General features: G+C 39.2%; 1 protein-coding gene across 7 annotated transcripts in view; it reads right to left on the bottom strand.

Annotated features, from left to right (window-relative positions):
* Positions 1 to 18,474, bottom strand: part of ANKRD44 (ankyrin repeat domain 44) — a 135,134-nt gene that overhangs the window by 39,641 nt on the left and 77,019 nt on the right. For all 7 annotated transcript variants that reach the window (XM_035565732.1, XM_035565739.1, XM_035565714.2 and 4 more), the window contains exons 6-14: positions 17,427 to 17,514; positions 16,840 to 16,982; positions 15,211 to 15,423; positions 13,732 to 13,810; positions 10,030 to 10,144; positions 6,408 to 6,490; positions 4,960 to 5,023; positions 2,760 to 2,828; positions 124 to 264 (exon numbers count right to left, since the gene is read on the bottom strand). In XM_035565732.1, coding sequence (XP_035421625.1) covers positions 124 to 264; positions 2,760 to 2,828; positions 4,960 to 5,023; positions 6,408 to 6,490; positions 10,030 to 10,144; positions 13,732 to 13,810; positions 15,211 to 15,423; positions 16,840 to 16,982; positions 17,427 to 17,514 — 995 coding nt within the window. The remainder of the gene's footprint in view (positions 1 to 123; positions 265 to 2,759; positions 2,829 to 4,959; positions 5,024 to 6,407; positions 6,491 to 10,029; positions 10,145 to 13,731; positions 13,811 to 15,210; positions 15,424 to 16,839; positions 16,983 to 17,426; positions 17,515 to 18,474) is intronic.

Below are 18,474 nucleotides of genomic sequence, written 5' to 3'. Positions count from 1 at the left end.
AGAGAAATTCCTTTGCTAACAAAATCCGTTTTTTGGTTCAAATGGCATAGCATCACGAGGAGAGCAGAATGACACTGATTTGGCAAAACACTTTAAATAAAGAATAAAAATAGGTTCTCTTACTTTCGGTCCATGTCAGAAGCAGCAGCATAGTGCAAAGGGGTGCGCCCCCAGTCATCTGTTTCGTTAATATTGGCTCCGGTTGTCACCAGTGTCTCAATACAGTGGAAATGACAATTTGCAGCTGCATAGTGCAAAGGTGTCCTGAAACACAAGCGACAATTTGTTACCTCATATTCCAGCATGCACTGCCAGGGATAACAATAAATCTTAACTGCTGTATTCCTACAGATTTCCAGCAAGTCAATACCAGCACCTTATGTTCCTCTAATGAAATGCAAAGTTATGCAAATTGAACAAATTACTGTGTTATTAGGAAGTTTTGGTGCTCCTACCAAGCCTAGTGGCAAAGAGATCCAAAATCTGCATCTTGCAAACAACCTGTTCCCAGTGAGATCTGCTGCTGCTGCTCTGCGTACACCACTATGTGCCTCCAGCTGGGAGGCAGAGAAGAGGAGGACATCCCTCGCAGCATCATATTTAGTGGGGATGACTGCCCATGATGAGAGAAATATATATATAAGTGTATATATATATATAAAGCATACATAAAGCACAGCTATAGTTCTCACCACTTTATAACTCCAAAGTAAATCCCTCTCCTAATATCCCCCAAAGAAGAAAACAAAACCCATGGTCTGGAGACACACAATGTGTTTCTCCTGTCTCAAAAATATTCCCACATGGGAGCAGACTAAGCTTTTTCTAACTCAAGGTACTTAAAATATACTTTTTAGGAAAAAAACAATTGGAAATGGATCTGACACACACTTTACAACAGACAGGGCTGTACCAACTGAACAGAGCAACCGACCCAGGCTTTATTATCCCCTCCCTTACAGTTGCCTTCTTTTTTTTCCTGTTTATATAATAATACACATATAAACTCTTTTTAAGGCTGACTTTGCATAGCATTATTATCCTTTTATATTTTTTATTATGCACAGTCAACACTTTAAAAGCTTCTTTGTCCATTGGACGGAATTAAGTTTGGTTTCTCTGCAGCCTGATAATCCACCTGCTGTGCAGCACTGCTCAACATGACTGGGGACATGTATCAGTAGTCAAACGTGCCTCTGCCAAGGCTCAGCTCCAGTTGTTCACTTTGACTAGCTTCAGCTGCTCAGAATTACCCCACAGAGGCAACCCCGCTCCAGACAATGAAACTACAGTTTGTACACAGCTCCAAAATCGTCTTGGCATAGGCAGGCTCAGCAGCACCAGAGGTGGACTGCGACAGAGACAGAGATGTGGGGGCATCCCATCACACTGACAAATTCCAAAGCCCAAGAAAAGATTCATTGTGCGGGAAAATTCAGCATGCCACATGCTCAGCACACCCACTTCAAAGCCTGAATGTCATTCAGAGGGAGCTCACATTGTCAGAACAATTTCCAGCAGGGCTGAAACTCGCAAAGTCTCCCTCTGCTACACAAAAATCCTTGACTAATTTAAATTCATTCATCCCCTAAAATCATACTTTCAATTTGGTGGAAGTTGTTTAAAAAAAAAAAAAAAAAAAAAAAAAAACAGAAACAGTCAGAGTATAGTTCATTTTTGAACCTAGTTCATTTAAATGGGACAGAAGAATATCTTAATTTCTATTTACATATCTGACACTTCTACTGGGTATATTGAAAGGATATGAATAATAATCACTGCTGTCCCTCTACCAGGAAGTACCATCCACAGTGCCCGAGCCATGCTGGAACCTTTCAGCTGTAATTCATTTACATTAGTATAATGACAAGGCTTTTACTACATTCTGCCTGAAAAACAGGTACCCCAGCAGTATTTACAGAGAATTTCTGCAGCGTCTTGAGTTCAAACGCAGTTACCGTCAAACAGTTAACTTGAATTCCCCTTCCTCACTGATATAAAGCAACTGCAAATGCATGCATATCTCATGATTTACAGCTTCAAAGAAGCAGGAAACCCAGGCTCAGTGCTTAGGCACCTCGCTGCCACAGCTGAGGGTGGATGATAATGTAACCATTACAGGGCTGTATGGCCACAGCAGTGATATATAAATGTGTAATGGCACAATCTGCTATCACACAAAACACTATGTACCAAACCAAATGGTGCTATTAGCTTGGCTACTGCTCTTCCCCTGCTCTAATTCCACCCCTATGTTTTAGGGAACCTGCTCTGGAAAACATCTGCCTTGTTGAAAAAACACATGACAAAATGCTTGAGAGATTCTGCAGCAATCAAAGAGTGAAATCGCTGCATCCATTCCTGGCATAGCAACACTCATAGCAACACTTCATACGGAAGGGAAAAAAACTTAAGAAGCATGTCAAATAGCAATCCTTCCCATCATAACAAGGGTGCTGTCTTGGGCACATCAGCACAAGAATTCAGGCAATAAGAAAAGCAATAAGGGAAAAAAAATAATACACCTGTGATATTTTTAAAACATAAAACTTGAGAGGGTGGGATGGCTTTTATGTATACAATTAAGTCTGCACCTGTCTGGCATATAACTGTAGCAGCAGTTCTGTAGGGAAAGCCAAACTCCTACTTTATTTTCCTGTCATTTTGCCTGGAACACAAAATTTCCAGACTGAGGTGGTCTTTCTTCCTTGACTGCTAGTTTCTCCTTTTTTTTTAAATTAACCTCATAATTTACTTACCTCCCACATTTGTCCTTCTTATTAAAATCTGCTCCACTGCTTTGCAAGAGTTTTATACATTCAACATTACTGAAAAGAGAAGTAAAAAATAATAATAAAGCATGAACAAAGCAGAAGCTTACATCTTGATTGCCTCCCCATCCCCAAATGGGAAAAAGTTACTCTACTATTGTACTATTTGCAGTGCAATATCAGGGTATAGCCAACTACAACCTGAAATTCAATCACAATAAACAGAAAGTGACAGTTTAAAAGTCAATTTCCTTTGTTTCTACAAAACCTCAGACTTCTCTTCTGCAGAAGAAAAATAAATATTTTTTCCAAAGAAAAAGCAGTAAATATGATTTGAACTCAGTGTGTTTGGAGATTTTCAAAGGGAGTTGTACTCTAATGCTTCCCACACTGAAATGCTATTTTATGAGAGCGCTTTTAAAGTTGTTGCTAGCTTATAAAATGTCAGTCTAATAATGAAGAGGTGACATTTAACAAAATCCACCCCCTTCTAGAAAAGCATTCAACAGTAAGCACTGTGCTAAAATCCTGCTTACTTTAGTGAGATTCAATTACAAGACTTACTTTTAGGTTCATTTTCATATAATTTGTTGATGCATGATAGATTTAAGCATGTCTTTAAATGCATTGCTGAATAAGGGGCATAAGTATTTAAAATGATTGTCATATTTAAGTTGCATTTATATAAGTGGCTGAGTTAGGCTCCATTGTTTTTTTTTACCTGTCCAAAGAATTCAACACAGCTTCTTTGTGTCATTTAAAGCCAGGTGATTTTTAATGGAAAATATAGCAGCTAAATTTTAATACGTTTTGTAATTTAGGAGAATAAATGTATGACCCCAAGCCAGAAAGTGACGTGACGAAGCATAGCACTTTCCAAGACTTCTTTTTCATTAACAGGGGCAATAAATCATTTCTGTTCACAACCAGATGAGCAGACCTTTGAAGTATGTTGTTTTCTACATACCCATACAACTCCCATTAATGTAATGAGAGAAACAGGCATGTGTCAGGGGAAAAAAATAAATAAATGCTTTTTGCATAGCTCCAGCTCCAGGAAAAAAATGGCAGGATGCGGTATGTTGGCATGTGTTCATCCCTACTCTAAACTGCTATTGCATAAAATAACTTCAAAACACTCACCACAACATACTAAAAATAAAAATATTTGTTAGTGATGACAATTGTAGTAAACCACTGGAAAAATATGACGTTTTCATAAACTACTTTTGCTTCTTATGAAGCCTCTCTTTCGTTCTCTTTTGGACTTGGTTGGTTGGTCTCTTTTGGACTTGGTTTGGACAGGTTGTTTTTATTATTCCTTTTGAGTGCAGCCTTATTGAAGAGGTAGCATCTGAAGTGTACTATAATAATTTCAATCCAAGCAACAATCATACCTCCTCTATTAATAACAGGAGACAAGTATCAACAAGAAAAATACCGTAAGAATAATAAAAACAGAATTCAGATCAATTTCATTAGGTGTCTGGAATTACGAAAATTTTGTGATACATCTATTTTGATTCACCAAGAAGAAAAGCAACTTCCTGAAAGATGCTCCCAGCACTCATCAGGAATATATCGTTCTGAAAGGGTAAGTCTTTGGCTTTCTGATTTGGTGATCTTTGTGTTGTTGTTTTAAGAACTTTTAAACTTGTACCTGAAAATTGGGAGGGAGAGCTGCATTTGGACTCCAGGGTTGCTGCCTCAAGGACACTGTTGTGTTTTGAGGCAAGAATACAGACCAACGGAGGAGGCTGGGAATAACTGCCCTGGCAGCAGCATCCCAGGAGCCACAGCTCCTTCTCCTTACTCTGCTTTGCTTTAGGAGCTGACACTTTTCTGCTCACTACTGGTCCTCAGCAACTCTTATGGCAATAAACCGATCTGGGTGAGTACACAGCACTCCAACCCAAAGCTGAAGCAGTCTTCACATGGGCACAAAAAGGAAGCTTTACCCTACGTCTGAAACTCATGCTTCAATCACAACCCAGCTGTCTGTTTTAGAGGAGTCCTTTCAGACCACCTCCTTTGCTTTGCAAGCAATGTGTGTATGAGAGCAGTGGCAAAATACAACCTCAAGTGACCAGAATTTGACATCTGTGGATGGCACAGACAAACTGGCTTGCACCAAATCTGCGATGAAAGCAAAAAATAACTTGTAACAGCTACAATCACAACTACTCACCCTCCTGCAGCAGCAGCGTGGAGGCATGTCCTTCCAAAACTATCAGGGGTGTCTATTTCAAAGCCTGCAGACAGCACGTGCTCATTACTAAACAAGGACACTATGCTATACTTTTGTCCTAGTTAAACCACAAGAAACATTGCAGAGACAGAAAAATCAGTTAGTTAGAAAAAACAGAACGCAAGCAACTACAGTCAGAAAGAGGTTGTCACGGAAACAGTGAGCGGCTGCTCCACTTTGGCAGCTCTATAAAAAGAGCTGTGAAGTCAACAAGAATTTAGTTCCGCATCCAGCTCTGCACCACATCCCTATTTAAAACCACATGACAGGCATTCAGGAGTTAGATACTTATTGAGATAACTATGACAGCAGGACATGGAGACAGAAAACATGAAGAGATGAGAAAAACTACAGAGTCAGCCTGAGCATGAAATAGGGTAGTTTCTATTGTGTGTGGGTTTAGGTTTAGTTTTTTGAAAGAGGCTTGCAGGAACATGCAGGGATAGTCATGAAAATGCACAAGGCCAAACTATAAGTCTGTCAGTGGTCACCCAGAGCTTTCTTTCCTTTCCTGATCTGATGATCAAGACCAACACATACCTAGGTTTACTGTAATGTGGTAGGGAATTATCATTTTTCACACTTTTTTATCACTTAGATGACTCAAGCTTATGGAAAAAAGTAGTTGTAGAAGATTTTGTGTGTTGAGTAATGAAATACTTTTCTAGGAAAAAATTGATCTGCCTTGTTAGTTTTTTTTGTGTGTTTCTTGTTTGGTTTTTGTTTCTTTTTTTTTTTCCGATTGGGTTTTTGTTTGTTTCTTAAACTCACACAAACTCTTGCCTAGAAAAAAAATATTTAGGATTTGGCTTATTACTGCCTCTTTTGAAATGGTTGTGTCAGCAGACTCCTGCTGCTTTGCTTTGGGCTCTGGTAAGGATCCTGGGACCGCTCTCCATAGACTATACCTTCACTAATTTCCCTCTTGCGCATGCAGAACTTTGGCCAGCCTTTACTCTGGCCAAATTCAGAAACATACTTTAGCTGTAATTAAGATACAGCATGCCAACAAGATGCAAATACCTGTGCAAGTATGGGCTTCAAGGAGATAATTTTGTCAATTACTTCTTTGAGGAGAGGGAAAAAAATTGTGTCTTGCATGCCTAAAATTTGGAAAAGCATCCTAAATTTTCTCCCTCTTCCCAGTGAATTAATATAAACTCTCTTTGCCTACCAGGAGAAAAGGGCTTTGGGCATGAACAATACAGGATGCAAGGAATTACCAGCATGCTGTTAGGAAAGCCTCGCACACTCCGTACACCACACCAGGCAGCAGCAAAGGAAGTATTTCATTTGAACAATTCACAACAATGGGTATAAAGGGGCTGTAAGCAGCACAGACACACATTACTGAGCTCTACTGATGCCGCTTGGCTTGGTTTACTTACCCGATGACAACAATTTCCTGCAGCAATCTGAGTGAGCATTCAGGGCTGCTAGGTGTAGAGGGAACATGTTGTGGATCCCACACCTGAAAGGCACAACAGCCTCATTAGACGAGGTCATGTAACAATACAGGTGGCATATAAACACAGCACATGAAAAGGTCCTTCCATGAAGGCAGCATTTTTGATCCTTTTTAAGGAAAATTCTTCCTGCCTTGTTAATTTTATCTGTATTTCCTTACCATCCTTCTCATGAGTTAAAAATATTCTGATACAGAAAAATCTTGGCATTATGCTTTGAACAGAATGTGGTAGGAAGGTTTCTAAAAATGGGAGATGAAAGCTAAGGTAAAGGCGAAAGCAAGGGAGCAGACACTGCTAAGAATCAATCTCCCAGCATAGGATGCACATATTTCTGCATCAGCTAAACATACCACAATGGCCATTCTGAGGGGCAAAAGTAAACGCCAAAAGCTTTTTAGTATTATTTCTGAAATCCATTTTTACTGCAGTAAATGTCCCTTAGGTAACACTTGCTTGGGTTTTCAAAGCCTCCCCTTCTTCCCTCTCCCCTGGGGCTAGTGTAGCCAATGATTCTTTTTCACATTTTCCTTTAGGGTGCCATGACACCCCTTTAGGGTTTTCCTCCCACATACTAATAACTAATCATCTAATCCTGCTTGCTCCAGCTACTGTCGTCACATGCTCTTTCACTCCCCCCCCCTTTAATACATGACCCTCCTTTTCTACACTATAAACTCCTCTGAGCAGACATACTGGGTTAAACAAAAACAAAACAAAAAAAAGTAGACACCTATCCTTATGCTAAACCTGTATCAGGCAACCACATAGTTCTTAAACAAGCCAAACACTCAGCAGCTTTTATTAACATTAGCAAATCATCCCAGTTCAGACCCTAACCATGCCACTGTCTACTGTCTTAGAAGACTTCTGGGTTTGGACATCTTGGCTTCTGTTGTTGAGCATTGATTTGCAATTAGCATCTTGTTATTCTAGAAATACCATTAAGCAGTCCTCCAAGTGCATATAAACACAGAGCCTGTGTAACCAACTATCTCAACAAGATTATTATCTTCTGACTGCTCCAGCCAATATTTTTGAAAAATGACAAACTCTTGAACAACTGCAGATGGATTCCTCTCTGTAAGACAACTGGTAGGTGAACGAGAGTGATCACCTCATGGAAGAGGATTTTAGATCCAGACCAAAGACAAAGGAACTTTTTTTTTTTTCTCTGCAGGATTCACCATAAATCATAATTGCTTATCATGCTTTAGACAAAGAAGTGGTTGGATATTTATAAGGATATCTTGTTCTCTCCAAAATTTTATACACGTGTATTTAACAAATTTGGGGTTGTTTTTAACAACCTCATTCCTTCCAGAATCCACAGGCCCATCCTTCCTCTGTCTTCACATTAAATTTGTCTTCCTTGCTGCTTCACTACATTAAAGAGTGACTTTAGGCGCTGCACAAATATTCTTTTGCCAGTATCATTTTCTACATCATGGATTAAATCTCTTAAAAGATGATCTGTCAGTCTGCTCTTTAAAAGGAAGCAGCACAAGCTTCATCAAGCTGCTGCATCTGTATAAGCAGGTTGCATTTTTTAGCTGTGGACTCATTTATTTAAGCGAACATTGGACATTCCGTATTCACATTGCTTCTACACCCATTTCCCTCCATCTCCTCCTCCTCCATCTAGCTATCTCGAGCAATATTTTTCTTCTTTTAGGTCCAGATTTCCACCCAGCACATGTTTTGGCTGGTTTCCATCAAAATACACTCTGCACATCTGCTAGCCAGTCACACTTCTACAGCACTGATCACACGGGTTCCTCCCATCACTTACACACACTCTCCTTAAAATGCAATTGCCTCAAAGACTAACTGAGCTGTTTGCAGTTGTTGCTAACATGTTGAATTCTGTCTTTCAAAACCAGTTTGAGGAGCTCAGCTAGAGCTATTCATGTGCAATACATATAAAAGCCCATTCCCAGTGTTTCAATGCTCCTTGCCAAGCACAATAGCATCACTTGGATCTGCCTGGTATCTCTGGTTATCTCCCTTCACTTATTTCTGGTGCTGGTAGAAGTAATTTATTTGATCAATATTCAAGTCACCCAAGTGCAAAATAGAAATTTCTAACCGGATAACCTTGAGTCCAAGAGGGGCTATCCCATAGCATCTCATTTTACCCTGAAGCCTCAAGAAAAGAGGCAGACTGAGACTTACTGTACTGTCAAAAGAGCTAGCAAAAATACACATCTATTTAGACACCAAGATCTTCATATAGGCTATGTTAACAGAATCCAGTAACATTAGCTGAAGCCTGTGGAATTTCATTATCCATGAAAACTGAAGATCTGTTCCACCTTCTGAGATTGCATGGCGACAGTCATATTTGATATACGAACATGGGCAAAAGTGTCACTTCCTTTAACAGGCTCAAGCAAACAAACAGAAAGAGCTGCAAGTATTTTCAAAACTAAAACCAGCACATTTACATCTGCAATCAGGTTTTTCTATCGAGGTAAGTCAAGAGGAGTCATTCATTTCTACAGTGCATTCTAGGTGGAAGACTCCTAAATTTTATTTTGGAGATGTGCAGCTAATAGCTGAAAACATATTTATGTAATCAGAATCTGCTAAAAACATCCAGTATAGGTATCTCTCATGGCATGATATTACTCTGTTTTTAAACCCCTTATTTTACCTTCAGGTTTGCTGTTTTCTTTTTGATGGACTATAAGAACCTGAATATAAATTATGAATACTCAACTACTCTTAAAAATCAAGCACCTCCCAATGTTTGGGACTATAGTAACTGTCTATTGTGGGTGCAGTCTTAACACAAGTACAAGAGAAAAAAAAAGAAAAAAGAAGAAAAAAGCTGAACCAAAGCAGAAAACACTAACAACATTTAGAAATTTGTGTCCAATTTCAACTCATTACCCCTCTATTCAACAAAGCCCCACGAACCAAATAAAATCAGTCTTATTATTTCAGCCATCTGGCTATCAGAAACCATGCAAAACCAAGGCAAGCTCTACAGTTATACTGAGATCAGGCTTAGTAACATCTGCTTTGCAATACTGCATTTCTATTGATTATTCTATGGCATATGAAAGATATGAAATAACAGAATAGTCATGGTGTACGATAGGCCACTATTAGACTAACTTAAATTCTAGGGCATATGCGTACAGTTCCCTCTGAAGGCACTTGAAATTTTTTTCCAAATGATGTTTCCTATACAAACTCTTTGCTACATTCCTGCTGGAATACCTGTGATCAAGATACACTTTATACATACATACTTCATGTACATTTTATGTCCATGTGCCACATCAAAGTTTCAGGAAAAAGCAGTACTGGCACTACCTGCAACCACATAACTGTGCACAATAAGAGCTTAGCAGGGCTTCCTTCCCTTCCACCTGCACCACCATTCATACTTCAGTCCCATGTCACCCATTGAAGTGTAGTACAAATACGTTTATCCATTTTAACCTCCATACTTCAGGAACTGAGGAGTAACTGTGGTTCCTGGCATTGGACGTAACACTTGACCATTAGAAGCAGCTCCGTCTCAGCCACCTACTTGGCAGTATCAGCTCCGCTGGTTATGAGGGTGTTAATCAAAAGCTCATGTCCATATCTTGCAGCCACATGCAGAGGAGTGTTACCATCTTTATCGACACAGTCAATTTCCCCTCCTGCAAAAGACATTTTCATACAGTTTAACACCAAAAGATTAAGTGTGGACTAGTGACCACAAACGTTATTTCTCCCTAGTGAATGCAGCATAACCAGGCGACTGAACTTCATAGAACGAGAACTGGCACACGCCACCTGTCAACAGGCAGCCACTGCTACTGAATGTGGTCTGCCTGAAGTGCTTTCACCTCCCTCTCTAACTTCAGTGGCAGGGAACAGACAGGTGCATGGGATGACACACAAGGGGCAAAGAACATGATTCAGACTTGCTGCTCATCTAAAAGGTACGAATGCATGCCTTCTATTAAAGTAAAAGAATAAACTGCTGAAATTGCATCATGATTTGTTAACACATTGCCACTCAACCTTACCTACAAGGCGCCAATGTTAAACAGATCATTCAAAAAGACCAACAGGAGCACATTGCAAACTACAATTGTTTTGTGTGCCTTTTCTGTGTCTTACAACAAAAATAGACTGCTTTGTGTTTGACAGGGGCGGAGAGCAGCTGCCAGGGAACAACACAATCACCTTTTCCTTGGTACATCTGCTCAGCTCTACCAAGCAGAACGTCAGCCCCCATCCTGAGGGTGAAGGCTGCATTTGTCCTGTTGTGTTTAAGAACTCACGGATTTCTCCATGGGATACAAAAGGGTAAGAAGGGACTTCAAGAGGTCTAGTCAGCAGTTCAGGTTATTCTTTGTGATCTTGCTGACCAACATCTGCCTAACCAACCTGTGAGACCTCCACAGACTGACACTCCACAGAACTCCAGACAACCTGTTTCAACATTTTCTTGCCCTATATTTAATCATCAGAAATTACTACACAGGGCTTAAACAGAACTTTTCCTGTTGCAGTTTAAGCCTGTCATCTCGTGTTTTATCTCTTCTCTGCTGCAGCTTTTGGCCCATGCAAAGATTCCTAGCAAGTCCTTGTTTTCCTTTTTGGACCAAGCAACCCTCGTTCTTTCAGTCTCTCCTTGCAAATCAGATTTGCTGCACTCCAACCATTCTCATCCTTCCCCCAGTTTTCGACAGCTGGCTCACATCCTTCTGGAAGGAAAATGTCAAAAGCCAAAAACTGTACTACAGTTGATGTCTGAGCTGAGCAAATTCCAATTCTGAGCTGAGCAAAAGGATTAATTACTTCATGCCTGCTGGCTGTGCTTCTACCTATATACTCCTGTATGTTGTACGTTTTTTTTGGTGTTGGTGGTAGTGGTTTTTTTATACTCTCTCTGTCTCTGTTTTTTTTAAGCTGGCAACACCAAGACATTGTTGACTTGACTTGTGTTCAGCTTCTGATCCTCTGTAAACCCCAGATCAGTTCTTGAGGAAATGCCACTCACCTGGCTGCTGCCATTCTGTATTTGTGTAACTGGTATTCCTGCCTGTATGCGGTATCTCTCCTTTGCTTCACTTGCATTATAACTTCTTTCTCCAACTGTACAGGATCATTTTCAATTCTGACTCCACTTTCTGCCAAACTAAAAGTCTCTCAACTTCATGCTTTCTCCAAACGTTAAAAGCACATTTTATATTCCACCATCCAAGCTGATAATGAAAATACTGAATAGTACTAGACAGTGGAGAGAAATTCAAAAATCTCTTCATTACACTTCACATTTATTATTAATGTCTTAGTTTTTCTACCAGTTATGCAGCCACACAGTAATATTTTCATCTAGACCATACTCCACTCGTTTGCTGTGATAATACTTCAGGAAAGTATTTAAAAGTCTTGCTAAAATGAGGATATGGTAATATTTACTGCATTTCCACCACGCACAGGTGATAACAGGCCATAGAAAAAAAGAAGAAAAGTTCTACTAAAGCACTATACAAAATTTTCTAATTGTAAATAAAGTTCAGTGAAATGCCATAACAGATTCCTTCCCTGGGGTGGAGTCTCCAACCGTAGAGGGAGGTCTCCATGATCATTACCTGCCCACAGAAAAGTCAGAGGACTGTGCTATGTTCACAAAGCCCATTGCCCTCCTGTAGAAGAGAACTATGTTTCAGCATACTTCACTCTTGTGGAAGCTATCGCAGATATTGCCTATGCCCTCCTTAAGTACTTTAAAAGTTTGTTTATTCATTCCTTTCAGAATTTTTGGCTAACATATATAAAGTTTTCCAGCTTCCCTTTTTGCCCATTTTTAAAGATGGGTATCACACTTGCAATTTTCTAATTTTAAGGTAAGCCAACTTCCTCCAAAACTCCTCAGAAACAGCAGCCAGAAATTGAGATGTCTTTACCGAATTCACTAAGTACTGCAGGATGAAGTTGCGTTTCTTTAAATCATTGACATTTCTCTCTTCCACAATATCCCATGGCAACAAGGCATAGATTCACTTGCAATCAGACCTGTGTACAACACTAAAATTAGAGGGGCGACGAACAAAGGAGGAAAATCAAAAACAAAGTAACTTGAAGAAGAGTAGAGAGGCTGAAGGACAGATGAAGAACTGCCAATCCTTTCACACACAGATCCAACACAGAGCAAACAACAGCCATTAAGTCAGAGAACATATTTCACTAAATAACTCTAAACTACACTTAACTGCATTTTCTTTCAGCTTGCCCAAACTCGTTTTTTATTACTATTTTATTTATCCAAGAATAGATATGGCAATAAGTTGTATGACAACCTGAAGGAAGCATGACCTACTGAAGACTTCTGTTTAAAACACAGTCTTCTGTAAATGTAAGCACCCCTGCATTTACAGCCTAACTTTTCAGACTTCTTAAACATCTCACAGAGAGTAGCTCTACCAAGGGATACAGCAGTTAGATTAGGTTCCAAGTTTGGGATTGTAGTTGAAAAACAAACAACGCAAAACAATAACAAAACAGAAACAAAAAACCCAGACTGTCCTGTCTGGTATAACAGCCAAAGGTAGGAAGCATAAGTAAACAATCAGTACTAGCCACCTCTGTCAGTCAGAAACAGGTCTCTGCCAGATCTCCAACAATAATATTTGTTATATGCTTGGACAAAAGAGATACTTAATGAATTCGACAGGTAATCTGGAATCCTGAAACCTGTTCCTGGCTATGCTAGAAAAAACAGGGTGGCGCTGGTCCACCCTCCAGAATATTTATTCAACACTTAGTGAAGACAGCAGCAAGATGGGGAACTAAAGGAGGTGAGGGAAGTAGAGCTGCTGAGTGTTAGGACAGAAAAAATGGTGTGAACTCTATGAACACCACACCTCCCAGGGGAGGACAGTTAGAAACTTTTACTTTTCTTACTCTTTAAAGCATTTTGGAAAGTTTGTTGTGCCTTTCTCTCATCAGATAGAATGCCACAGCTTTGAACTCTTGTTTTCAGGTTAAGAATCACAACAGATCAGCTGGACCACTGTCAGCTGGAAGAACACGGGATTTTGTTAAGAAGCAAAATCTTCACTTGTGATGACACTGTGGAATGAGAGATGTCAAAGCAGCTCCAAGTCAGAATTTGACGGAGAGTTGAACACCTCTCAGAGCAGTCCTTTGACATTCTGGGTCAGAACTGAAAACTGCAACCTCTAAAATGCCTACACTTCTGGAGAGGTATTGAACAGGCACCAAAACTCACCATTCTGAATGAGCGTCTGTGACCGCGTGAACCTCCCATGGACAGCTGTCATGTGCAGTGGGCTCTTCCCATCCTTACTCTAACCAACAAAATGTAAAAACAACCATTCAGCATGGAAAGTAGTGGTAACAACTTGAAGTTTCTCAGCTCAACATCCTACAGCTATTCTTCAGATAAAACCTCCACTGACTTCTGAAGACTATAGGACTGAATCTGTATGTGATGATAAATGCAGAAAGTATAAGCATATAAGTAAAACAGTTCCGCAGCAATAAGCAAAAATGGGCTGAGGCCTGGCTAGATGCAATGTCTGGTAGAAACCTACGAATATATGACATACCATTCTTGAATGCGTTTATTAAATAACATTTCCCGTTCAGTCATATTTTCCCTACTCCTTGCAACAAGAGGAATAAAGAAAACAAAGGAACCACAAAGCTAAATAAGAGCAGCCTCTGAGAGATGTAAGAAATATAACCTATTTATCAATTCACATTTTACAGATACCTCCTAGAAAAAAAGCCACTATTTTTAAAAAAAAAAGTTTTAATTAATAAATTTCCACCTAATCCAAAATAGAATGTCTACAAAATACAATTAGAAAACAGGGAAGACATATTCAAGGAAAGGTACAATGAGTTGAGATCAATGTTTTGGAATCTAGAGAAAACAAAATGAGCTTGGGAAAGCTGAGGAGCTGAGAAGATAACAAGGGAAGGTACCAGCCTCACTACTCACATCTATTGGCACAGGGGTTTCATATTTATTGCTGAGCACAATCCCTAATTTCATTTCAATAATTATGAGTTTAGATAGTGCACTGACTGTCAGCTGATCTCAAGGAACCTTCCAGAGGTGTTAAATGCTAGAAGACCAGTTTTACAGATGAGAAACTGGAATACACAGTTTAAAGTAGCCATAATCTTATATGAACTCAGAGATTTCAGTTTTCTAGCCAGTCCCTTTGAGGTTCACCAAGATGTATCACTTGCTCTTTTATCAAGAGAATTCAGAGAACCTAAACAGAATCAGGCTTTGTAAACTCAGGCCTCTAAAATATGTAACAAACATCCTCAAGGTCTTACTTCCCCAGGAAAGTCAAAAGAAACTTGTTAGAAACAGGTTTAATTAAACCCATATTGCAGGTGGAGGGAAAACACCAGGAAGGAATAGTTCCTGGACTTACCACCATCGCCTCGGTCAACAGCTTCACAGAGCTCCAGGGACTAAATTCTAGTAGTGGTTCATGAGGAGTGGCTGGCCCAGAGTTTAAGGCTGCCATTATATTTATCAAGGCACTGAGAGCTCCTCTGCTGGAAGTTAACCTCATCCAAACAGCTTAATGATTAGCATTCTAAGCATCACTCTACTTCTATCAATGATTTAAAGCCTTGCTGTACTTGTTACTACAGTTTACAGCCTCTTAACATAAGGAAAACAGGATAAAGCAAAACTGAAGAGCTGAAATGCAAGTTTTACCTGAATGTTAACATCTGCCCCATTATTCACTAGCAGTTCAAGACACAGTGCTCCATGAGTGGAGGCAGCAGCAAAATGCAAGGGAGTGAATCCATTATTATTAGGCTGATTTACATTAGCACCATAGTCAATCAGCTCATTAACAACAGAATCCTGACCATTGTAACAGGCAATATGAAGTGCGGTATTTCCATAGACGTTCATTTCATCAATCTAAAATGAGACAAGGAGACACAGTTAGAAGTACAGACATCAGCTTATTGTTTTACATAATGCATCACATTCTGCAAATGGAAATAGCTGGAGGCGTGAACTATCATAGGGCATATTTCTCACCAACAAATTTCATTGATGAAAATACACTCCCAGAGAGCTTAATTTAAAATGCTTTACCTTCATTATCATTAATGTCTTATCCTACTGGCAATTTCTAAAAGCCAGCCTGAAGCTTAAAGCTGATAGCAGGACTATGCAGTAATGATGATGATGATAAAAATCCTAATAAACTGGAAAGCTTTTATATGTAAGTGAGAAAGTAGGATAAAGAAAAAGCTCAGAAACTTAAAAAAAAAATACACAAAAACACCTTCTATTGAGTTTTTGTGAATAGAATCAGGTTTAAGATCTCTTTCCAGAGATTCCTTTTGGGAAGGGAGTGAAAGTGTCATAGTGAAGGGGAGGAGAAATTGCACAGCCATTTACAATTCAATAAGAAACTGCTTTCAGCAGCTCAGTATTATGAAGATGTAATTAAGATTACGTTACTTCTTGATGACTGGCTTGGAATTCAAGCACTGTTCTGTAAAATATGGCAAGACAGGTTGCACAAAAGACTCAGGGATGTTGTGAATACCTTTCCACAAAATACAGGCATCTCAAAGCTCATATCCCCAGTGGCAGAAAATGTGGAAGTTGAAGGTGATTATTAGCATGATATTGCTGATAATGGAAAACACCTATTCCTCTTCAACTTCACAGTCAACAGCCTGTAAAAACAGACTTCTGACACCTTTTTGGTAGGTCAAGTCAGCTGGCTATAAAGCTGACAAATGCAATGTCTTTATTTGATATCTTTAATCAACCAGCACAGACTCTTCTGGTCATTTCACTGTTGCTTTAGATCACTGAGTTGGCAATATTAGTCTAAGAGAAGTCTGTGCCCTGAAATAAAGACCTTTTCTGGAGTGAAAACGATCCTTTTTCTTCCCTCCATCAGCTAGAGAGGAAATGCACATCCTGAAACTTAAACAGCCTAAAATGCAGTTTTGTAAAGTACTCCATGTATGTGTTGTGAACAACTTCATCATATCAAAGGGAATGCCAAGCCAAGGGAGACTTCATTACTCCATCTTTCTCTACAGGAACAACATATATTTCCTGATTTCTTTTTTTTTTTTTTTTCCCCTTCAGCAAGGTAGCCTGAAATTTACTGTCCATACCATGCATTTTTTCTTCCAGAATGTTTTCTGGCTCTTGAACCAATACGCTATACAAAGCACTAGGTGCTTTTCATGGTCCCAAAAACAGGAACAATTTTCTTTAGAAATTCTGCTGATGTAGCAGCATCCATAAGAAATAGGAAAAGGTATCTCCAAATATGGAAGTCATAAAGAGCACATTACCACATACCTCTACCCCCAGGTTAAGGAGGTGTTTCACAACGTTAATCTGCCCATTGGATGCAGCTGCATGAAGTGGGGTGTAACCCTTCTTGTCTTTACAAGTCACCTCTGCACCATGATTAATCAGTAAGGCAACAACTTCCAGGTGACCTTCAAAAAAATGAAAACAGGTATCAACAGAGTATCAACAGGTATACCAGCCTCACTACCCACAAATTACTGCTTTTTTGCTAACGCACTGGCCCTTTCACTGATGTTTCACACCGCTCCCAGAGTTTTACAAAGAAAAAAAAAAAAGCATTTTCATAATATTCTTAATTATAGCTCCAGACCTGGTCAAGAAATGCATGCAATACACATTCCCCTTCATCAGATGGGTCAAAGTTCTCTTTACTGAATTAGTTTTCCAGTCATTAAAAGACCAAAAACCACAACTAAGTGGGCATTGTGTATTTAAATCAGCCAACCTCCTCCCTGAACAGGGTGAATATATCTCTCACCTTCCACGGACAGGTCTGTGTCTTGTCCACTGTAAAACATGCTGACAGCTTGTCAACAGAAAATTAAAACAAGGAACAACAACCTGAGCCTTACCCATATACGCTGCCCAGTGAAGAGCTCTTCTGTCCTTTTTGTCGAAAGCATTGATGTTTGCCCCCTTGGCTAACAGCAAGTTCACCATCTAGTAGTAATGAGAGCAAACCATGTGGATCAGACACTCAATAGCTTATAACAAACCATTCTAGTGATAAAGTTGGGATCACAAAATCAGGCTGTTTTGCATGAGATACTGAAATTTTAGGCAGTATGGCTAAAAGAAGTGAAAAGCTGCTTTCCCTATTATCAGTCATCCAATATTTAGAAATAAAAAAAAAAATCAGGTAAAAAAAAGAAAGAAAACCGAATGGCATTCAACTAGTTTCTTCTCCAGCAAAACATTCTGAAATCATAAATTACAGAGCTGCATATTTGCTTTTCTCTTGTACAGTGCTTTTCCATCAGTACAGAGATCATCTAATAAACAGCATAATTTCAATTATAATTTCTGATATACTCTACCCAAAATATCAGGAACTTTATATTATGGCTGTTAGATTCAAGCATTACTATCTTTTTCCATTAATAGTTAGAAGAAGGCCAAAGCAGGAGTTTAAAGGCCAAACACTATCATTGTTTTACAGGAACTACTCTTCCCTTTCTTTCTTTTAATTACAGTGTCAACTGATCAACTTTTGTTGACGGATTTCTACTGTTCCAGTTGAAGACATTTTATTCTAGATGAACTTCAGGTGCTGGAAGAATCCTTCCACACAGATTTAAAGACTATCAAAACCATTTATGAAGGTTCTTTATTTACAAAACTATATTTTTTTTGTATAGAAACTGTAATAAGAGAAGGAGGGTTTACTTGTATTAGGTAAGGAGAAGCAGCATGGATGATCTCAAAAAAAAGAAGCACATTTTCTAGAAGACTAATTAGAAAATCAGACTGGATCTCACACAGCTGAACATTTCTTCAGTATGAAATGAATCCAGCAGTTTTTCCTTCTTTCCATTCTTCTCTTATTTTCTCAGGCAGTTAAGCACAAAATAGCCCAGGACACACTTGAATTGCCAGGGCTGGTGGCACAGCCAGCTCCCC

Source organism: Cygnus atratus, chromosome 6 (genome assembly GCF_013377495.2).
Source record: "Cygnus atratus isolate AKBS03 ecotype Queensland, Australia chromosome 6, CAtr_DNAZoo_HiC_assembly, whole genome shotgun sequence".
Classification (NCBI taxonomy): domain Eukaryota; kingdom Metazoa; phylum Chordata; class Aves; order Anseriformes; family Anatidae; genus Cygnus; species Cygnus atratus.
Note: the sequence above shows the minus strand (reverse complement) of the source record. Positions and strands in the feature narration are given on the sequence as shown.